The sequence below is a fragment of the Phallusia mammillata genome, chromosome 1 (assembly GCF_965637545.1).
Source record: "Phallusia mammillata chromosome 1, kaPhaMamm4.hap1.1, whole genome shotgun sequence".
Lineage (NCBI taxonomy): Eukaryota > Metazoa > Chordata > Ascidiacea > Phlebobranchia > Ascidiidae > Phallusia > Phallusia mammillata.
Genome location: NC_137252.1, coordinates 8,391,949 through 8,415,894, shown reverse-complemented (window position 1 = coordinate 8,415,894; position 23,946 = coordinate 8,391,949). Strand labels below are relative to the sequence as shown.

Genomic DNA, 23,946 nt, shown 5'->3' with positions numbered 1-23,946 from the left:
CAAATATTTGCTGTCTAATGCAACTTTTTGCTAATGCTCGGCGTAAGGCGTGCTTTTACCAAACACGTGACTTGCCAAACTTTGGTTCGACGGGACAGCCAAACGCTTCATTGATTTATTTCATGTCTACATAAACATAAAAAGCATGGATATCAGCTTACAACTTGGTGACAACAGTCATTTTTGTTAATTTATAGGCTATATTCTTGTGAAAGTTGAAAGACGAAACCACAATGATGAGGGACAAAACTACACTAAATTAAAGTTTCTCAATATACAACTTTGAAAATTTGGGAGGGACCATGGTCCCTTTGGCCTCTCCCTGGCTACGCCACTGGCTCATCAGATTTCACTCACGTCTGTTTGGACTCCGTCCGTATAATTGCAATAGTGGGCACGCTGATACCAACAAAATGACACTCTTTTTGTCAACCTCTTACTTCGAAAAATACCGATAGTCACAATATGTATGTGTTTGTGTATTCATTAGGTCTACATACAATATATATTCACGCGCGCGACTGTAGCACCGTTGCAATGAGAATGATGATAAAGTTTTGTAAAAGAGAAAGCACAGTGCAAAACCAATTTCGCTTTTGCAAATGTTACTAAACGCTTTTCACTTTACACATCAGGGCGTTCGCTACAAATACGATTTCGACATGAAATAACACAATCTGCAACAAAACACTTTAAAACTAAAACCGGTGAGTCAAACAGTTATCACTTGTTATATTCTTTGGTAATTTTACGTAAAAACAGACTAACGGTCCAAATTTGATGTGTTGTTGATTGAGGGTAGGGGTTTTCCACCAGCAATAGGTAAACCCTATAAGTTCGAGGCACCAAATCAGTGGGTACGAGATAAGGTGTCAAATTAATAGCAGTTTAGCTTTTGTGTGTGTTTTCCTTTTTCGTCACTGTAGTTTAGAACATTTATCGAATGACGTACATAAAACACCACCCAATAGAAATAAAAATCCTTCAGAATTCAGTGTCAATTACTACAATTCGATTTGGTTCTGTTAGTTATTGTAGACAAGGGATACAAAGAAATTTTACAAAAGCTTAATGGGTACGAGCACTGAAAATGTTACAAGAACCACTGCTTTAGGGTGGTAAACCATTTTTCCTGGGTCTCAATTCTTTTAAAACAGGACAAGGCTGTAAATTATAAGCGCAATGTCAAATGTGGCAATCAAGAGTTTTCATTTAACGCTGCGATTTAAAAGCCCTATTTTGGTGGAAGACTATAATGTTTGTATTTTAACCGGGTAGCTGACGAGCTAGATTTGCAGGCTCTATCTGTCACAAACTATCTAAGTGAGATAAAGAGCATATTTGGGCACAATAAATACGCAATAATATATACAACCTGCATTTTGAGTGAGCTAGCTTTGAGATGCTACAATGTAGCTAACGAGGCGGTAAACAAACAAAGCTCGGGCAGAAAAACCTAAATTTGTTCGAAATATCAAAGGTTGCTAAACAACTGAGCACGATGCGTTGAGAAATATTTAAATTAATAGTTCAACAAATTCAATTCCAAACGCGGTGTAAAATAAAAAACAAACCGATTGGTGCTCAAATTGGCAGCAAAAACAAACATTTGATAAAAATTTATGCAAGTTGTGTTTAAATTTAGAAATAGTGTCAAATCATAGATCAATTGGTTGTGAGAGAGGCAATGTAGCTGTCACTTCCACCAATCGCACCTGCATGTACATGTCCTTAACGCTTTGTAACGGCGAGTACTTCGCTTTAAATTGTACAAGGAGATTGAACAGATAAGTCCGCAAGCATTAAGTGCTTAAATGACACCCGATGGTCCCAAGTTCGAGCAAGAGACTGAGAACAAGGAACACAACGTAGAGAATTAACATGAGCACTCCGAGTTTTCGGCTCATTTGCCATTTACACACGATAATGCTGATGATAACGAAGAGGAGCATGGAGAAAAGTAGGAGGATGGAGCAGAAGAGTCCAGTTGACGTCACGTTTACGGGTTCGCCAAGCGAGATGATGCTCCCAAGCAACCAGGGGAAAGGCAACCTTTATGAATGAAATACATGTTTACTGGGGAAAATATGTCAAGTTCCTCGATGCTAACCTATCTGAAAAACTTGCCAACCACGTATAGACTTTTTCAGTATGACCAAGTCCCTACCGCATCCATAATTTTACAAAACGCCGCTCCATTTGGAGTAAAAGGCCCAGCATCCCAGTTTTGCAAAATTTAACATTTTATATCAGTCGGTTTCCAAGCCTTTATTTTGTGCCTCTTAACTATGAAGGTAGGATTGGGAAAGCGGTACAGATTTCAGTCATACAACTTATCAAGGTATCAAGGTAAAAAAGTTTTTTTAAGGATTTAAAAATGCAGTTGTGAGTTGCATACCTCAGGGAAACTGTATTGTAAGTGAAAAACATAGGCTATCATGTGTTTCAGGCAACATTTGCGTTTTTTTAAATACATAAACATTGCATACAACTTACCCAACTGTCACGTCAAATATGTTGCTGCCTACTGAGCTTGAGACTGCCATATCTCCGAGTCCCTTCCTTGCTACTATAACACTCGTGATGAGATCAGGGACCGAAGTACCGGCTGCAAGGAAAGTCAAACCCATCTCCGACTCGCTCAGTCCGATCGTTTCTCCAACCTACACGACACCGTGTTGCTTTGTCAAACATGAGAAATGACGAATTTTCTAATACATATCTATTAAGAGTGTCTTGATAGTTGCCAATGTTTATTTTAGTTGACACTGGAGCTGTAAGTTGGGTCGGGTTCATGTTTCAGTTTGAATAAAAATGGCTTGACTAGGGCCTGACTTCGAACTCAGGCTTAACTTTTAAGCTCTACGAAACGTTGCGAGATTTTATGAAGTTCGGGGTGTCGGTGCAGAATAATAAATATAAACAACAACAGGAATAGTTTCATATAATTCTCATTTCATAGGTACAACGACTAAAACCATAACTTACGTCGACCTGACAATTAGAGAAATGCCGATATGTGGCGTAATAAGAGGTGGGGTAGAGAAAGAAGTTTACATCGGGAACTAAGTTTCGAAGTTAAATCCTTACCCAACCCAAATGGCTCCATCCTTTAGTATTTTTACATACATATCGCTTTTTACCAGGTGTTCGTGCTCTTTGCGCTACCAATCGAAACTTAACTAAATATGCGGCCGACGTGAGGTGTGGTGTTGAGGGTTTCGTACACGCTTGCATGAACACTCGATGACTAATGGTGTTTTAGGCATTGTGAGCCGAGAATTTTTTCGGTACTATATAGCCCACATCAACCCATTCTTCACGTGACGAAGTAATGGTTGACCACTTGTAATCAAAGTTAAGCGCACTATCCTTCTATCTGTAGACTCTAAAAAGTCTACCATATTAATACACTCGATAAACCATATTGTTAGCTAACAATCAAGAAATAATAATGCACACACACCTGATGGGCCATCCACACCATGAAATATGAAAAGGTTGATATCCAAAGAATGCTCATGATAAATGTGATTATAAATCGGCCTTCCTTTTTCTGAGGAAAACAAACAGAATTACGGATCAAAATTTAGAAATTTTGGATCTATGTAAGTAATATGCATCGCTTGATTGATCGGTTTGATTGGGTATAACGATTCTAATTGAACTGGTATAAACGGTTGTTTGTATTTGTGCGGGAGTGTGCCCTTATTGCTGATTTATATGAAGGTTTTAGGGCTCGTCGCAGTTGTAAATACAGCACTTGCTATTTTTTCTTAATATAGAATAGAACGCCAAAAATAAAGGTAAAATACGTAATGCTTTATTGTTTTAACGTTTGGAAATGCTCAAGCCACTATCAGTAATATGAGGCTATTTTGGTCACACCCGTTTATAAACACTTTGAGTCGCATAAAACGATTGATATTAAAGGCGCGAAGCAGTGACGCATTTTACGTCTGTTTCGCCCTTTATAGTACTTATGATTAGACGTGCATGGAGTTCGAAAAAATACATTACGTTATCATCAATATTTAAATTATGTTTTTTTTTTTTTTTTTTTTTTTCACGGGGTTCGAACCCAGGACTTTAATCAGTAGTTCTCAAACTGTGCGTCGCGACGCCCTGATGCGTCGTTTCAATTTTCCACGGGCGTCGCAGAATAGTTCTGTTTTGTGGCTTTTTGTTGTTGACTTGTTGTATCATTTAACCCAACTTTAACAATAAGTTTTCTCATTAACTTTAATTGCTGGTGCGTCGCAAGCCAAAAAAATTTTTTTCAGAGGCGTCGCAACAAAAAAAAGTTTGAGAACTATTGGCTGAATTTTAGTCATTTCTGGACATGCTTATAATCTGAATAGACTTTTTACGAGTCAACATTCAGTAAACTTTATAGCGCCAAAGACGATCAATGGCAAAAAAAAACTTCCGGTCACAGATCATTTATAACTATAAGTTTAATAATGAACCTGGAAAAAGTGTTTTGCATCTCTGGTTTAAAGACATATTTACTGCTGCATTGGTCAGTTTATATTATAGATTACAAGACTGATGACACTTGTTTTCTTAAGTTCTACTCAAATTTGCTCAGGGCCCGTCTTTTCCGGCTTTCCTGTCGCATTGGCAGCAAACGTAGAAAGCCATTGCAACTAAACCGACCTGTGACATCAAATCATTACATTTCCCGGACCCCACACCACAATTCCTCTTGGGGTTCGAACTGTAAATCGGTGGTGGAGGAAGCCAACGTAAGCCACAGAGTATACCTTCGTATCGAACTTGCCCGAATCGCTAAGTGACAATTATAAGGCAAAAGTAGATGTTGGCTTTACAATCACAATTTTTCAGAAGCAGAAACAATATAGTCAAACCTAGTAAGTTAAAAGGGTCCCAATTAGGTTAAGAGCGTTGCACAGTGTGACGTAGGAAATTTGTATATTACGCAGGGTGTTGTTATAATTGGGCGTGCAAATGTATTCCGACTTAAGTCCAAAAAGGCGATGACCTCACCGGGTTTCTGACGTCAGGAAGGGTCAACCACAAACAGAACATGATTGGAGCTATCGTCACGTAGATACAGCGTTTTGTGCAGGTCTTGGGCCAAGATAGATCCAACATCTCTGAGTGTTGTTCGGGCAAATCCTACAATACAGTTAATGTTCAGTGTTTTAGTTCATTTCTCTATGTTTTGTTTGAATTAAAAATGAAATGCTGTACAGGTTGAAGTATGGAAACCTTTCATTGCCGAAAAAACAAGACCTTTAAGTCTGGAATCATAAGTTATGCAAATACTGAATCGTTTTTGAGGAGTGCGTTTCGGCCCGAAAGTTTGATTGACAGGCATAAGCCTCAGAAAAGACCAAGACAGCAAACACAATATACAATTGGTCTCTCGATCAAGACGTTTCAGGACATTAGGTCAGGTCTAGCAACTGGCTATTTAGCTCGACTTACAACTCTGCTGAAGGTACCCATATTACCCCAATGTATCTGTGAGTTATTGCGCTGTCATATATTTGTGCATAAATCGTCGTACTGATTAGGTTTAGGCCTCGTAAACATCTGGGCTCTGTCATCACAACTTTATTACAGAAAACTATACTATCCTCTTACTGTATTATATTAATATTGTTGAAATCCTATATTTTAGACTTTGAAAAGGTCAATGCCGATAAGTTAAGAAATAAAAATCATCGTAAGAAAAAACTCATCGTGGAGGACAGCTTCCACCGATAATACTTATCAGTTTAATTATAATAAATCATGCATGCGGTAAAGTTCGGAACTTTTTCAGAGAAGATGGTATCAATAGTTTGGAATTTAATTTAATATGACATGACACCTACATCAGTTCAGATAATTTCATTATTGTCGAATAACCAGAGAAGACATCATTAGCCCGGAGGGACAAAAAAACAGAACAATGGTAAAATGCACAAATCGTTTTCTAAAATTTAAAAATAACTGATAAAAACAATGATAACAGCAGAAGTAGCCTCACCTGCGTCGACAAAACGCTTGATTTCCGTCCATTTCCAACCCATTCTAAAAAAACATATGGCAAGCTAATTGATAAGTTCAAGAAAATATAACAACTGGCGATCTGTTTATTTCAATTGATACACTAAGCACGTCAACACATGTCAACACACTGATGACAAAAATTTTTACACAAAGTATCAGCTTAAATTTTCCCTGATTTAGTATATTTTTTTTTTCTCATTTTGGTGTCATGTTTTAAAGTTAATTCAACGAAAGCATCAAAAGGCTGAATTGCAAACCAAAGAGTTAGGGGGACTAGAGTCAATCCCAGGCCATTTTTATGAGGTTGTAAGCACAGTGCAAACCTAGCTGCCTGACAAAAACTGCAGTAAACTTTCGAGTTGACAGTGGGCGTTAATTTAAGATATCTACATTACAGATGCATATCGGCATAAAAATAATACTAAGCTGTCAACTATTCATAAAAATGTAAATGCGAATTGCACTTATGCCAACTACTTTGAGCCATTTTCAATCGACATTGCCAAGATCTATGCATTGCCTAAATAATGCAATATCATTTTTGCGAACACAACGTCGATCTGCCAACCGCTGGCGTGGCACTCTTGGTTACTAGGCCAAGATTCTGGCCCTAAATACTTTCTATAGTATATAGACTAGTGATACCAGACTGGAATACACAGTAGCTTGCAGCGGTTAATAATTGGTAAGTGTGGACAACTATATGTCTGGCAAGAATTGGCATCGGCAAAAACAATACAAATTGTAACTTAGGTAATAAAGCCAAGACAGTAATTGCCTGATTGCTCTTTGGTGCCATCGTTTTGAACGCGGAAATAATGACCAGCACATGTCATAGAAGCACGTGGGTGAAGGCAGAAAATAGGTAAGTTTTAAATCTTACAGTAATGTAAGAAGTTTCATTTTCAGAGCCCTTCTTCGTGCAAAGTTGCGCCGCACAGAAAAACAATAGTATATTGTTCATGCTTTTCTAACTATCATTCTCAAGCTGCCAGGGTCTCCATGCAACGCGACAATTATTGGGTTGATTGCAGTGCAATGGATTAGTTGTCACTCGAGCAAGAGAAAGATCGATGCGTCGATGACGTCACGATCGTGAAAGTTTTCACTCACCGTTATTCGACTTCTGGGAGTCGCCCACTCCATTGTTTCTGCCAGCGAATGAAACGTCTCCGACCTTGTTCTGTGCAAAATTAGACAGCTTGACACAGGGATCAAAAAGCAATTATTGCGTTACGAGAAGAAAAATCCTTATGTTGGTTCTAAGTGTCGTATGAAGCCAACTTAGAAATATGCACCTTGTTAAATACATGCGTTGGTGACAAATTAATATTATTTTTATCTTTACTAAACTTGATTGAATTCGACATTATAAAAAAGTTGTACATTTTCAAAAAAAAACATATTCTTTTATTTACTAAGCTGAATATTATTTTGTATGCTTTTTGTGTATTTACACTAATGACGATAAAAAATAGTTTTAAAATTAAAAACAAATGTGACAAATTTATTGTATTTTTACCAATGACTGATGTAACTTGTTTTTAAGTTACTCAACCAAGACTATAAAACACGCGAATTGTGTGGACATTGTGCTTAAGCGACAACTTTTGGCAATTTTTTTCTGTTACGATTGTTAAATCACTTTTCTTACATCCGAAGAATACATGTTGTCGCCCTTGTGTGACGTACTTGGTGACGAAACCATAATGTCATCACCGGTCCCGGTGTGCGGAACAACTTTCGTTCCTGCAAGTTTAATCAAAACATGATTGATTTTGTGAAAATCGAATTAGTATTTTTGGAGTGATTTGTTAAATATACCAACATTTTTAAGCAACGCAGAATATGGAAACTTTTCGGGAAGATAAACTTTAATTAATACATGCAACTATGGGTTAAAAATACCATTTCAGGGGATTTAGCCGTTACGGATTTTTAGGTTTAAAAACATAATTCAAATTTTTAAACCTTTTTGCTATTCTGGCTTATCTTTGTGTCTAATCACATTTTAAAGGTGGTAATTCAGCCGATAATTTTGTTAAAAAATCCAGGTTTTCATTCCGACCCGAAATAGCTGGGAAACGTGGATATTTTTAGACCGGGAAAATTAAATTACCGTCCACTGCGGGTTTAACGACTGATTTTATTACATATCCAACCCAATTTAGGTGCAGCGTAAGCCAGACAAAATAACCTAATGGGTGGCGCTCCAAGCTTTATTTGTACAGGGCAGCTTTAGAATGCAGGCATTGGCTGAAAGCCTTTACGTGTATCAGAACCAAAAATTCCTGCCAAATCGCCAGGTGACGTCCACAGCCGACTTTGACGGTTTTTGTTTGTCACAGATTGGGGATTTCGCTATAGAACAAGCATCCGCTTTTACGCGGTGCCTGACTCGTATTGATCTGCTGCTGCAGCTCTTGGCACGTTGTATGTCAAACGCTAATTTAATCAAATGACGAATATTTTTAAATGCTTTCGTGTTCCAGCAACGCTACCTTGAAGGTGTACGCAACAAAGTTATGTATAGTAACATATAAACGTTTTTATGCGACTGTTGTTTCGCACGTTGATTTACAATCGTCTTTTGCGAATCAAGTGTATATAAACAGACATGACATATCACTGATGGTGGCTTTTTATATCTATGTGGGCCTTTACGTATATGACAACATTGAAAGCCAGTCAAAGCTTAGCGAATTCGTAACTACAAAAGGAGTTCGAGGCTATTTCCAAACCAAGCACCCCGTACATAAAGTTTTGCAAAATATTCACAGCATAAACGATGGTAACAGGACAGCTGCAGCTGAAAAGTTTTGCAAGTATTCTGGTGCAATTTTGTGAAAAATCTTACATGATGAACTGAAACTAAATTTTCCATGTGCCTTGTCGTTTATCGTAATATATATATTTCGCTTAAGGGCGCATCAAAACCAAACTTATTGGTTAATCAGCTGTGCGTTTACAGGGCCAACAGGGCTAACGACCACCTTCTCTATGGAGCAATACACAGATGAGCACAAAAGGCGCGTGTGTCCAAAAACACATTAGGCCACATAAAGTAATTGGAGGGCACTGTTAGCATGGGATACGAATTAGAGGCATCCACTGGGAGATTGGCCACGCGTAAGTGCAACCACAAGAACGCCACAGTTAAGGGCAATGTCGTAAATCTGCCCGAACCGTTATATGACAGCAACCTTAGTTTGGTACATAAACGTTTCGAGCCTGCTTAAACGATAAAAGTTTTGAATATTTCGTTAAGTGGTCGTGTTTGCTATGGGTCAAAATTACTTACGTTTTGTTAACAATTATATAAGGCTAAACAGTACGGGAAACGAGGGTTTGTACAGAAACCTGTATGTTAGAACATGTCTCGGTATATACTTTCGCCTTTTAGGTTTCGTTATATTACTTTTAAAATGTAATTTTGTGCGGCAATGTTAAGCGCACAAAACTCCCAAACAGTCACGAAAAGGGTGACATGCTTTCAAGTAAGGCCAAACTACACTGGTATTAGTTTCTACAACAGCTAGCTGACGATTGCATGATGCTTTTCAACAGCTGTGCAAGTCGTTAAATGAATACGATAATGTGTTGACATGATTTAAAATAACGGGAACTTGCTGTACAGGCGTTTTCGTCCACCAGGTTGCATATTTAACAAAAATGTCGTTCAACTGGTGTAATGTTAAACGGGAACTGGTGTAATGTTTTTTTTTTTTTTTTATGTTTTTTTTTTAACATTACACCAGTTGAACGACATTTTTGTTAAATAACGGGAACTTGACAAAAATATAATATATATAGCGTTTTTATCCATAACAGCATTGTCAGCTTTATAAAACGGACGGAAAAGTAAAGAAAAATTGAGGGTTTTTTCCCTGGAGCTAACGTGGTTACCAAACGCCAAGTTGTGAGACATTATCGCTTTGTCCAGGACAATTGCATACACTGAGTTACAACTGGTCACTAATTCAAATCTAAAACTATTGCGCCGACAATTTTAATATGTTTAACCATGACGTGTGTTATATTTAAACAATGGTTGCGCGCGATTGACAACGGTATTACAAATTTTTTTTAAACCATGTGCAAATAGATAAAGTTAGAAAACGCAACATAAACCGAATTACCCATACCTAAAAAACGTTTTTAAACCAATGCCTTTAAAGCAACTCTAAAACCCAAACAAACTCCAACTCAAATGTACTGTGGTGGCGTAAAATATTGCTTTTGCCCTACGCAACTAGTCGCCGCTGAGAATAGCAATAATTTTTATCGTTTTAATTATACGACTTATACCGCGAACTGGTTTGTTTCATATTTTTACATTGCTTGACTAGAATACTAGACAGAATGAAGCTAATTTTTAAGATAAAAATGCCATTTACCCTGATAAACAGTTTGTCCTATTCAGCAACCTGTTTTAAAAATATAGTTTTTAAAGAAGTCATAGTTTTTAAGAACTTAGAATTTAACTTCGATTTTAATAATACACGTGTGTAATTAGGTTAAATAGTAAATCATTCTTACCTTCATTCTTAAAAACAATTGCTGTGTTTTTGCCGTTAGGGGGCGTTTGTTCCTCGACACCTCTGCCAGCGTCCGGGCTAAACACAAAAAATTCATGTCATCTTACAATAACTTGAACATCACATAAAAAACAGACCACTTTAAGTTTGAGCTAGTATTAAAAGATTGCAAGGTTGGACAGAAAGCAAAACGCTCGAACTGTGTTTGTGTTAAAAGGAAAGCAAAGAATGAATGCAAAGCATTATAATGCTATGGAGCAAATGTAGCGGCGCCAAATACGGCAACTGTGCTAATGTCAATTGGAAAGCAGAAAAGCATATAAATGAGCAGAAAAAAAAACGTTTTGGCAAGTTGGGCAAAGACTGCCTTCAAAGGTACACAATCATTACTTTAGTAAAAAAATGATTTAAAACAAAAATTGAAAAAACTTAATGTCAATTGGAAAGCAGAAAAGCATATAAATGAGCAGAAAAAAAAAACGTTTTGGCAAGTTGGGCAAAGACTGCCTTCAAAGGTACACAATCATCACTTTAGTAAAAAAATGATTTAAAACAAAAATTGAAAAAACTACTTCAACACATTAAATTAAAGGTTAGCCAAAATCTACTGCGAGAAAAAAAAGGAAATACTACTGCAACACACTTCGATCAAATCAAAGCTAAGAAGTGTAGTAAACTACAAGCGGTTAGTGACTGAGGGTTAAAAGCTGATATTAGAGTGCAGAAATGTGATTCTACGTAACCAACCGGTCGCTTTCTCCACGTTTTGAAGTACTTGGTTTTGTCAGAAAACTGAAATTGCAAGTCAAATTTCGTCGATGAAACACAAAAATTCTAAATATTTTAAATCCTGTGCCAACCTAGGAGTCACGTGATTAAAACATGACCAGTAAAAAATTGGCATTTTTGTACAAAGTTTTTCAACGTCGTTTGTCTAGTTTAAAGCAAAAGTTCGCATAACAAGTTTTATTCTCGTTTTTATCGCCTAGTTGCAGATTCACAAAACCACAAGACCTTTTTTTAACAATCCCACTTGAACAAATGCCGAATTGACTTTAAAACTCAGTATGTACGGTTAAGCCTTCACTGATGTAATCTCAATTGCTTTAAGTGGCGAATTGGCAGTAAATCTGCATTGAAATTTCTCAGTCGCAAAACATGTGCGAGCATAGAAAGCAAATAAACACTAATCTAATATAAGTGCAAATATAATTTTGTGATATAAGTGTAACTTTACCTTGCCAGTTCGCTTTCATTTCTGGTCAAAGTTTTCGCCATTCTGGGGCTCACTAACTTCATTCGCGCAATCGCATAAAGACGAGATGATTTATCAGCTGTGTCCTCTGCGTAGAAGAAAAAAAGTTAAACACTTCATTAAAACTTAAAAATTCGTATTGGCGGAATTTTGGTGTCATGTTTGTCAACAAAAGGCACACTTTTCAGTGCAAGGGGCACGTTAGTAAAGGTCGCATGTTACGTTAACTAAAAAACGGCATTGAAGGCTTAAAACAAAAAAGGTATTTTGTTTGTTTATTAATATTTTATAGTAGTGTTTTGTGAAAGATTCGAAGGAAAAAGTGGAACAGTTGCACATACATTATTTATTATTTATAAATAATATTAAAGGCAAACCGGTGTTTGGTATTACCACTGGAACGGAGGTCAAAAACTTTGTTTTCGAAAATGAGAGCCTATTGTTCTTTTAATACTCTGAAACGATTTGTTACTCAAAATACTTCTTCCGTCGTCAGTTCGAATCTCACCGCAAGATTTTTTCTTTCGGAATCTAGACCTGCCCTGCCATATGGCAATGCTTGGGAAACCTGCTTAATTCAGGATGACGCCTTTAATCGGCCTGGCGTACTAAGATCATTACAAACGGGTGGGCAGAAAAAAAGACAGATAAACAGGTAAACGCACCATCTGTGGCCGGATCAAGACTGTGCATCATCAGTTGGACGATTCCATAACTAAACGTGCTTTTTCCACGAGTATCTGTGGGATTGGAGATGGCATCCACGATCGCTTTCACGCTGCGTGGGGCCTGGAAACAAAGGATAGTTAGCACAGGATAAAGTAAAGGCATATGAAGGTATTAAGCCAAACTTCTCCTTTATACATAATGAAAAAAAGAAATGTGGTATCATGAAGTTTATACGTACTCACAAAACGTATTACAAAGTTTGCGAGTAACAAAATTTCATAAGAGCTGGCTCATTGCAGCAGAAAAACCAATGCGCTGTTTTGCTTAACGAGTATAAAACAATACTGGGTGTGCTTTTGATTTTCTTTGTGCTAATACATATACGAAGCCACTTTGTCAAACATTTTTAAAAGCAGTCGGCAACGCGTTATCGATGACATGGTAAGCTAAACCCATAGCTACAACAATTTAACCAGTTTGACAAACATTGACTGTATAATCAAACAACACAATTAGTGTCAGCCAGCTAATTAACAGTACGTGCGTGACCTCGAGTAACCTCACCTCGTTTTTGCCACGTGACGATGACGACACTACGGGCAGTTTGGACTTGACCCAGCTCTCGATCTGACTGTTGAATTTCATGAAGGTCACGTAGAGGAGATAAATTGTCAACAAAATGATGCTTTCGTAGTACTGTAACAAATAATGCTAATTAAAAGCCTATAATCAAACACTTATACTCAAAAAATGTGTGATGGTGCACCGAATTTTCGTTTGGCTGAAACATATTGGTTGAGTGTTTGCGATGATTCTTTTTGTGCAACGCTTCATACCTGGCCCAAAAAAATTGCTTACAGCTAACTATTTGCTGTCTCCACAAAATGTGTCACGTTGTTTGCAAATCAATTTATGTTTTGTTTACCTCATACAAAAGGTGTTTTGATAGAAATAACAGTCGTACTGTTTCGAAACAACCGCGGAACGGCAGTTTTGGCCGAGTATACGATTTTCCCCCAATCTGTTTGTGACAGATTCTGTGCATCAACAGTATTGAAAAACATTTACAAGCTATTGTTGTTTAAATTAATCTCCATGGGTGAGGTCATTGTCTTGTACATGTAAAAAAGAAAGGGGTTTTAAAATCAATAACTCGCAACAGCCAAATCAACTCAACCTCAAAAATTATCCGCCGCGTTTAAACAATTTAGAAGTAAAGTTCAAAACAATGTAGATAAAGAGACATCGTCACCGACATTAATAATTCCACAACGCGATCCATTTCAACTTAGGTTTGAGATTTTTTGACCCACCGGGCAATTTTAAAGGTTAAAGGCCTCCATAAGGCGCAAGTTAAAGATTCGCTGCTATGAGTGGTTTAAAACAGGGCTTCGAAAAATTGAAGATAAACCATCAGCGTTTTACCCAACACTGTCTAAGCCTTGTAATGGGCCGAATTGAACGCAACTCGTGAAACGGTGGCTGGTTTGAACCGCTTAAATATTTCATAGCAGGCGATGAATTTTTTAAAGGCATCTGCGTGGTTTCCAAAAGACTGAAGTAACAACATACATTTGTAGTGGGCAAAAGCTCGTTGCACGCTTATGCTTGCTACAAAGGGCGCACTAGGGGGACGCCCAGATAAATACGAAGAGGACCGAAGAATAATGAGCTAGATGTTTTGTATAAGGTCCTCCGCGATTGGATCAATCAGATATTAATGAAGTTCCTGTCCCTTGTCAATCACTCACCAAGTCGGCTCGTGCAGCGTATTGACACGAAATGAATTAACTACACTTGGTGGTTGTAATTAGGTATAAGCACAGGACCTTTGTGTGATGACCGATGAGTGATTGTACAAATAATCTTCCTTGTTTTTAATAGTATGACAAATTTAATTTCTTTTTTTGAGTTGGATATTTAACACACGTGTGTATATTGTTAAGTTGTGATTGTTGATAAAAGCAGCAGTTAAAAATGTTTTCAAATCAGTTTGTGGCCTGGAGTTACCAATTGCTACATTTGAATTCTTTCTTAATATCTCTGGTGTTCTAAAGATATCAATAGGGATGTTCATTTTTGCATGACACAACAACATATATGGTGCAATCCCTGCAACTATGCCCTCATTTTAACTATAATTTCAGACCTTGCAAAATTACAAGGATCTCTAGAGCCAAGGTTCCCAACCTTTTTTTGACGCGACCCAATTACATCCAAAAATTTTGTTTTATGGTTTCACGCGACCCATGGACATATATATTCATACTTTTTTGGAGGATCGTACTTTCTTCAAGTAAGGAAATCAGGAAAGAAAATTACTCCGCCACATTAAAAAATCAAACAAATCTTATTCGTTTTTTCGACCAAACATTTCCGTATCTGCCAAACTTTAAAGCTGGTTGCATTATCAACGCATTATCAGCCAGACAACGCATAACAGTGAGCTAACACATGAGTTATGACGTCACAAACAAAATTAACCATGATCACATGAAGTCGTCAGGAAACTATTAATGGGCAATAATTTAAAGACGTGGGAAATAAAACATAACACTACGAAACAAAACCGAAAAGTAGATGCTCTTATTGTCTAAAATAGGCAACCCTACAGAATTTTAACGCGACCCAACTTTGGGTCGCGACCCATAGGTTGGGAAACACTGCTCTAGAGCAGTGGTTCTCAAACTTTTTTATTGTCGGGGCCAAATGGTATTTTTTTAAGTGTGTAGGGAGCCGCAAAAAAACGAAACCTTGAGAAAATCACTGAAGATTATTACTTTGAAAGCTAAAATAGCAATGTTTGGTGGTTTTCTGAGGTCTGGTGCGAGCCGCAGAATAAGTAGTTGGGAGCCGCATGCGGCCCCAAAAACCGAGTTTGAGAACCACTGCTCTAGAGTCATGAATAAAAAGCATAACTAAAATTTCCGTTAAAAAGATGGGATAAAGAAAAACCCCGCTTCAAATCAACTTTCACAGTCATGACCAGACAGGAAAATAAAACATCGTATATGCATGAAATCTTGTCATCGTCTAGGCTTAAGATCAATGACACATACTTTTTTTACATCATCCGCTGAGCCCAGCTTAGATGACCGCGTTCCAAGACGTAAATTATTCAGCTTAGGATCCCCAAAAGGCTTATATATTACGGTTAAGCATATGGATAGGCATACAGTTGCACAAATTACCATCTGATGGGAGTTTTACGGGACCCGCCTGGATGCTTGAGCATTGGCTTTCTGCGGCCATAAAGTGTCTTGTTACCGACTTGATAGTCAAAACGTGGCACTAGATCAATAAGCTAAAGTACTTCTAGCTGTTTTAGTCCAGTACTTTCTATGCCGGAAATTCAACCGTACGGGCAAACCAAAATTAGGAAGAAGGGGAATATTTACCTTAACTTTAACCAAACGAATATGTGTTAGTCTTTAAAAAAAATGTAAGACCAATTTACATTTAATGTGTTTAATTCAAACGAGGAAATTTTCATTTAAAAATTATCAGTTTTTCCAAGTTTGTAAATCAGCCAAAACGGGTGGTTTTATCAGCAATCAAACGAGTTTAAACTTTCGTCTTAAGGTGGTGGCAAAAACAACACCACGTTGATAGTTAATATCAGGAGCTACTCCGACTTTGCATAATTTATTGGGGAGCGGCAGCAAACACCGCCCAACATGCCTTTTCGGTAATTGTTTTCAGACTTGGAACTGTCGAAGCTTAGTTTGCATGTACGCGTGTCGCCTGTTATAATCCCAAAAGGGCAAATGATAATGAACGCCCCGTGCGGCCATGTGGCCAATACGCTTCACGACTTGATGTCAATTCTGATTGTGGCGTCAGAAAGGTTAGGTTCTTTGTACACGTGACCTTATACTCAAGGGGTTAACTAATCAAGGGTTGGAAAATATTTGTCTGAACGCAGTGCTGCATTTTCTAGTAATTGTGTTCATGTTAGGGCTGACATCTAAACACAACTTAGGGCTGACATCTAAACAATTTCGTTAGCATACCCAGTTTGAGATATAATTGTGCTTTTTTAATAATATTGCTTTCGGAAGAACGCTTCTTACTTATATTGATGCTTCAATAGAAGTTGGACCAAAGGTAAATCGCATACAAAGGTGCCTACTGTTTATACTAGCTATCGATGAATCCTGACAAAAGGTAACCAAGACTTTTTTTCAACAGAATTTAACATAATTTCAACAACTCAACAGTTTCAAAGATTGTGTTTTTTGAAAGATTTTAATGTTTTGGTCAAGCTTCTAAAGCCCATTGAGTATTTTGTTCCAGCTAGGTTTGAAGCAAGATTTACACATTTGTTTCCGAAACGCCCATATGAAACATCAACAGTACGTACCTCTATTTTCGCGTCTCTGAAGGCGATGATTAAACCTGCAAGACTGATGACATAAAACATGCAATCCCGGAAGAGCGGCCACCAGGTGAGGCGCAAAACTTCACGACTGAACAGACTGCACATCCCGATAACGAAAAGAATGTTGAACACCGCTGAACCGACGATGGTACCTAAAAATAGATAAAAAACACGCTTCAAATTTTTCTTCTAATATAGTAGTTAAACACCGAACTAAACATGAAATCTTTTTAGCTTAAAAGTGATTCCCAGATTGACTCTTTTTCATAAAGCGCTTTTGTAAGATTTGTCTATGCGCTTATACACGACATGGAATGTTTTTGTTAATGGCAATGGTCCCAAAGTGAGAGGTATTACGCACAATGTTTTATTTTGTGGAACCGTCGTTCGGTATACTTGGCTACTACCATTTGCTGTGGGTAATAATAATGGCATATTATGCAGTATGTATGGCTGAAGCAAAACACGAATTGGCGCAAGTCGGGAAAATTGGACTTTGGCAATTACCAACATACACAAAACAGCTACAAATAACTTTTAGTATGCGATGACCAACCTATGCCGACGTTGCTTTTGGCCAGAAAAAGACCAATAAGTGACGTAGCAAGCTCGGGGGCGCTTCCACCCGCAGCCATGAAAGTTGCCCCTGCTACGTCATCAGATATCTCCAAACGACGAATGATAACCTAAAGTTAATAAATTGGCTTGTAAAAAATGAAAATACCAATACACGTACAATGTCAGTTTTGTAATACATTTTTGGTAATCTCTTTCAAGGTTTTTTTCAGCTTGGTGAATTTTACTCAAGGTATACTTTATTTTGAATAAAGTCGCAAAAGCCTTGCTTTGCAAAAAATCATATTTGAGTAAAACAAGCTGTGGTACGTAACATTGTTTGAAGCGCTATTGCATATGAGAAGCGTTTGAGAAAATATTTGTCATGTGACCAACCTCTAAAGCAGGAACAAAGAACTCGTCGCAAACTATAGCAAGTGCGACGAACATATATAGCATGCCAAGCGTGTGCAGAATAACAGCACCTGCAAAAACAAAAAGAGAAAAACAATTGATCAGCTCGTGGTAATAATTTAGTCAAGAAAATTTCCAACTTTAATAAATAGAAATATTATATTTAAGGGAGAAATTGGTTTCATTTACGAAAACGTCGTCAACATAGAATTTTCATTAAGTTGCTACGTTTGCAAATTGCTGTTTTGAATTTTGCCAGATGTTCCTCTTTTTAATAGATGATTATCAGCTTTATTTAAAACACGTACCTTTGCGCCTGGCCTCGATATCAAACAAGTCAGGCGGATAAATGGGTTGGTCCCTTAAAGTTTCATTTTCTGTTTGATTTTTCTGTGCGGTAAGGTTGTCAGCGTTTCGACGTATTCTTTCCAGTACATTACTACTTTGTTCGTCTTTAAATTTGTTCGAGTACAATAGGGTGCCCAATATTACAACGAGTATGACTGCTATGCCCCAAGATATGTTTTTCATCCGCTTCTGGGGTCTGCGTCTTGTTTGTAACATCATGCCTGATGACGTCATAAAGTTTTTGGATGACGAAATTGCGACGTAAACGCGGCGGTGGAAAATTTGCTCTCCCTCTTCGGTTTTCTACTGTAGCTATTTTGTTTTTTTCTAAAATACTACAGAATAAATTTGCTTGTCAAATGCACAAGATATAATCCCTATAATAAAGAATATTTTATAATTATCACTGTATTTCGTACAAATTTCCTGTGAATGAAAATCATTAATAAAGTTTTAGCACAAAAAACACACTTTTAGAGACCTTGTGCACACAATACTGTCTACATTATGGACAAGGTTTTATCATGACAACATAAATTACTAAATTATCTGCAACAAAAATAGTTTATTATGTGTACACAAGCTCTATGGCAATTTAAATCTCATTCAAGCTGTTTCGAGTAGGTGTCTGGCGCAGAGTTGAGCACAATACAAAACATCTAGAGAAGCCCGACTCTTAAAACGAAAGCAGCTAAATAACATTAACCAAAGACAGTTGAACTTATAAGCCGGCAGCACTAATCTGACAAGGAAACTGGCTTTCTTCATCGGCTGTCTTGGCTTAAAGGCATCTGTTTTCATTTAGTACCATATCTACAAATGTCAAAAGCACTTGTTTACCCGCAAAATTCCAGACTATATGACGATACGACTGTCACTGACAATTGCTTGTGGGCGTCAAATTACGCTACAGGTCTGCGTAAGACAAGTTAAAATCAATGCGACTTGCCAGCAGCCGGCTTGTCAGGAGGCGCATTTATTTCCAGTTGATAACTGACGAAATACACCGGAGACTGGCGCGGTTCATCAAAGTTCGCAAAGGCCACTGTAATTTCATTAATAATGCAAGTTGAAATGCTTAGGGCGTTTCATTGATGTGTTGAAACATCTGCGTCCGTGATATCTATTCAGTGAACACAAAATATAATATGATAGCGCTGTGAGTGCATGCGCTAGATATCAACATTAGCAACATTGTTGAACAAAAAACTATTCTTACTCTTAGTTTGGCATTGGCAATTACCAACATACACAAGTTGCATTGATCATGCCACAGTTACTAATACAACCGTCTTTTGGACTGGGGTCTCAAACGGGCCTAACATACCATGGGTTCAAAACAAGTAAACACCATGCGAATACGGCTTTCGAAATACGGCTACGGCTTAATTGACAATCCATAACCGCTCACAAACCCATTTTATCTGCATGTGCATTTTCATGACTTCACTAATTAACAATCTATTTTGTAAGTTGTTGTGCCAGCAACTTGAGAGTAGCCTTCTATTAGCCTATATACTACAGAACATGACATAAACGTGATCTGATGCTGCTATATCATTTACTGTGCAAGTGAACGGAAAACACTGGCTACCTGCACTGAGACTAGCAAACAAGCAATTAGCTCAGCGCCAACTAATTGTAAGACAGCTGGGATCTGCACGCATGCACTGGAAACGACATTCATCACACTGACTAAGTATAGCTACAGGAACAGTGGGTAAGACTATTGTTCCTGACATGACTGTTTTCCCATTAACGCTCTAACGCTTGCTGTTCACATGGAATGTTTTGCTAACAAACGCATGACTGGCAAACGTCATGCTTCGCTCTTGGCAGTTCCAAGGACAAACGTCAAACTTTAAGTCAGCCACAATGCAAGGCAGTTGCTTAGAGCTTGAGGTGCAAACTGACGTTGAAGAAAAAAGCAGCAGCAAGGCACAACGTGCTTGAACAACGCTTTTAAAAATTCATAAGCAATCTAATTGACGTTGCAAAGGAAACCTTACCCCCAAGGCAATGTTTCTCCCATTAGGGGTGCTAATTATACGCTGTGTGTAATCAGGCACCTTTAAATAGAGCAGCGCACTGCCCACACGCATTTGTAACTTCGCGTGGTCGAATCTCTAAACTATAAATTTATGCAGTTCTTTCCCTGACATATCTGACGTCATAGTGATGTATCAGCTGTTTGCAAACAGACAGACTGATTAAAAAATTTGAAGCTATGAAGTGTGTTCCAATTAGTGAAATAGCGCCAGACGAATTTTCCAGCAATTTATGTGCCACCAATCGGACCACTGGGCAAATTCGATGTAAATAATAGATAAGACGAATTGATTGGGGATTGATTATTACGACACAGCCAGAAGCGCCAGTCGTGAACCCAGAATTATCTTGGCAATAAAAAATATTGGTTATAAAGCTACCTCAAAATCTTTAATTAACAGAGGCTCAACACATATGCAGAATAGGGTTTCTTACAGTTTCAACTAGGGTCCATACAACCTTAATCTGCACCTGTAGGTTGAAACACAACGATAAAATAGTCCATGAATCCAAGTTACTGATACCAAAAGGCACATATGAATGTCCCACAGTCCTCAAAATAACATTATTTTTTTCAAACTATGTTTCTACAGCAAAGGATAGGACTACCCACGCAAACATCAAACGTATACGAGCACCCCCTGTGTGTGACAATAATGCATTAATCGAGAGCTGGTGTCAAACGTGGCTACAAATTGCCGGATTATAGTTTGTTGGCTTTTTTTATGTATCACTGTGCAGGCACTCCATATATAGGGCAAGTATACAACGGGTTGCGGTAATGACTTAACAAACCCGAGAAGTACACTGTGTGAAACTGTGTACAAGAACAAAATCAGTCAAACTGTCCATTCGTGTACAACGACTGTTTTGTACGACAAAGTATAGGCTACATGTACATCACAGAGAACATTTACCCCTGCATCAGTTAATATCCACCTGAAAAGCATGATGCGTTACGTACTAACAAACGGAAACTAAATTAAACAGAACATAGCAAGCAAAAAACTTATTCACGTGAGGATAGAAAAGTTTAACTGATGACTCAGAATAACAATCAGTCAAGCTTTTGTCACGGAACAATAACAAGTGACAAAAGATTTGGACCGTAACAATATACTATACTCACATCCATTGACCACATCAAGACCAAAAAATAACAGTCTTACAGTATATCTTAGTACTTTAATTGCGTTTATACTTTGGTGTATATTTTAAATGTTTTATTGTGCTAACAAAAAAACTGTTTCTATGTTTCTACAAAAAAATAAGAAGTGTCTACTAGGGGTTTTCCCCAATCAACGACTCGTAAGCAATGGTGATTGGATAAATTCAGAGGCGTGACGCATCATTGCAAAGCAGGCCAGTAACGTATTTGTTGCAAAAACTTTGTTAAAACCGCAATTTTAAAGAGTCAGTTGTGTCGAACATAAGCATAAAAGCCAAAATAGAAAAACAGCAAAACTGACCACATGACTTTATGCCTCAATTCAGTTTAGTTTTTGTCTACCAAAGTAATACCACATAAAAAATGAGATTTAACTAATTGACATGCGCTTTATTTCACAGAAACAATAACTGACAATCAATTATAAAATACCTCACAACATGAGTCAATTTACTGATGAGCCACTTCACTTTAGGACGCCATACAGAGAGAGCCCTTCCCTTAGTAAACTTACTGGACTTAATGTATGGTTAAAGTTTGAAAATGGCCAACCTTCCGGCTCATTTAAGATTAGAGGTATTGGTCACATGTGTCAAAAATGTGTCCTGAAAGGTTGCAAACGTTTGGTGTGTTCTTCGGGTGGAAATGCGGGTATGGCTGCAGCCTATGCGGCCCGAAAACTATCTGCTCCCATTACCATATTTGTACCACAAACCACTTCGAACTTGACAGTGCAAAATCTGAAGCAAGAAGGGGCTGAAGTTCAAGTAATTGGGTCTGTATGGGATGAGGCCAATGATGCAGCGTTGGAATTCACAAAGCAAGATGGATTTGTGTATGTTCCACCATTTGATAATCCTTTATTATGGGAAGGCCATTCAAGCATTATCAAAGAACTTGACAGCAAACCTGACATGGTTATATGTTCTGTTGGGGGTGGTGGACTGCTTTGTGGAGTTGTCCAAGGATTGCAAGCTTGTGGCTGGAATGATGTCCCAGTTTTGGCAGTTGAGACTGTTGGTGCACACAGTTTTAATGAGGCCCTAATAGCTGGTCATTTGGTAACCTTGCCTGGTATTGCAAGGTATGTTACTCTTTGGTTTAAAGATAATGAAACCAAAATCTAGTCTTAAATAAGTCCTTCAATTGTTTAAAAATGTGCTGCATAGCAGTTGCATAAACTTCATTTTAAAATTAGATAAATACAAGGGCATTGATGATGTTTAAGTCTATGTAATACAGATCAAACTTTAAAGCAATTCGTAAAGTTCTTTTGTTGCAGTATTGCGAAAAGTTTGGGAGCAAAAACTGTCTGCCAAGGTACACTTGAAGTGGCAAAAGAGCATCCCATTATTGCCTGTACTGTTACTGACAAAGACACAGTAAAAAGCATGTCAACATTTTTAGGTTTGTACTATGTTGTTGTTTTTTTCATACAAATATCATAAAAATATTCAGAACATCAAAACTAAAAATGATGAAAGACAATGTCACTACTTCAATTTTGCAGGCATGCAATGAGCATTGTCTATAATTGCATTATCAAAATACAAAATAAATTAGTTTTCTTTTCACTATTACTGTGCTATGTTGAGTAACTTTTCACAAACATCTTTTTTTCAGATGATGAAAAAGTTTTGGTGGAGCCAGCATGTGCTGCCTCTTTTGCTGTGCTCTACAATGGTCAGATAAACAAACTGATGCAAGAGCGAGTGGAACTAAAAAATGTGAAAAAAGTTGCAGTCATTGTTTGTGGAGGCACACAAATAACTATAGGACAATTAAACCAGTGGAAAAAGGAATTTGATGTTTAACAAAATACGTACCCTATTCGATATTATTGCACTACATGTGATTGAGTGAGATTTTATAATATATTGAAAAACATTTTCTGTTGCAAATTTTTGTGGTGGTCATTGTTATTCGTTAACACTATTACATTCAATTGTGTTACTGAACACATTTTGTCACAACAAGTGCCAAGTTAATACGTCAAAAAGTAGACAAACATTTGAAATTTTTACAGCAATACAATAACGCCAATTATGTGTAAAATTCGGCTAAATTGAGACTAAGTATGTGCTGGGGCTTTCAGTAGGCAGAAGATAAATGATGATATGCCTTGATTTCAACTTCTGAGATAAAAGGTTTAAAAAATAAAGTTTTAATGATATCTATTAGAAACAAAAAAAGGTTGGGCGTTTTAATTACGTCCAAATTTAAAAGTGGCGGAACACGAATACAAATACAGACGAATGTGCCAAGGACATTTGATGCGATTAACCGGACTATGCGATAATCCGGTTGCTATGTAAATAGTACACGCCGTTGATATAAATGCTCATTTTCACTTCTACAGCTGAAACAAAGTTGCAGTGACGCTCAACTACGTCTACCAGCAGTATTTTCTCTGTTTTGTTGCGGAGAATAGAAAGAAGTACTCTTATGTCAAAAGTAGGTTATCTCACACAGCGCAGAACATGATGTCATGCTTTCTAACTGTCGTTGGTATGGTGCAATCGCCCCAGTGTAATAGTAGCAACGC

General features: G+C 37.6%; 2 protein-coding genes across 3 annotated transcripts; one reads left to right on the top strand and one right to left on the bottom strand.

Moving 5' to 3' along the window:
* Positions 1-464: 464 nt before the first annotated feature.
* Positions 465-18,605, bottom strand: LOC145225996 (sodium/potassium/calcium exchanger 2-like). Of its 2 annotated transcripts, XM_080092256.1 has the most exons (16): positions 18,145-18,605; positions 17,819-17,907; positions 17,424-17,553; positions 16,850-17,019; positions 13,051-13,182; positions 12,483-12,606; positions 11,800-11,905; positions 11,310-11,354; positions 10,564-10,640; positions 7,679-7,773; positions 7,138-7,207; positions 6,002-6,045; positions 5,011-5,142; positions 3,467-3,556; positions 2,497-2,663; positions 465-2,052 (listed from the first exon to the last, which is right to left on the bottom strand). In XM_080092256.1, exons 1-16 carry the CDS (start codon positions 18,416-18,418, stop codon positions 1,803-1,805), a joined length of 1,995 nt encoding a protein of 664 aa, XP_079948382.1. In that variant the 5' UTR covers positions 18,419-18,605; the 3' UTR covers positions 465-1,802. The 2 variants fall into 2 exon arrangements, with proteins under 2 accessions (XP_079948382.1, XP_079948383.1); XM_080092257.1 differs by lacking the exon at positions 11,310-11,354 and having other exon boundaries at positions 18,145-18,603.
* Positions 18,606-21,781: 3,176 nt separating this feature from the next.
* Positions 21,782-23,447, top strand: LOC145224644 (L-serine dehydratase/L-threonine deaminase-like). The gene is made up of 3 exons (XM_080091184.1): positions 21,782-22,485; positions 22,684-22,808; positions 23,025-23,447. The coding sequence occupies exons 1-3, from the start codon at positions 21,842-21,844 to the stop codon at positions 23,213-23,215; spliced, it is 960 nt and encodes a 319-aa protein (XP_079947310.1). The 5' UTR covers positions 21,782-21,841; the 3' UTR covers positions 23,216-23,447.
* The last annotated feature ends 499 nt before the right edge of the window (positions 23,448-23,946 follow it).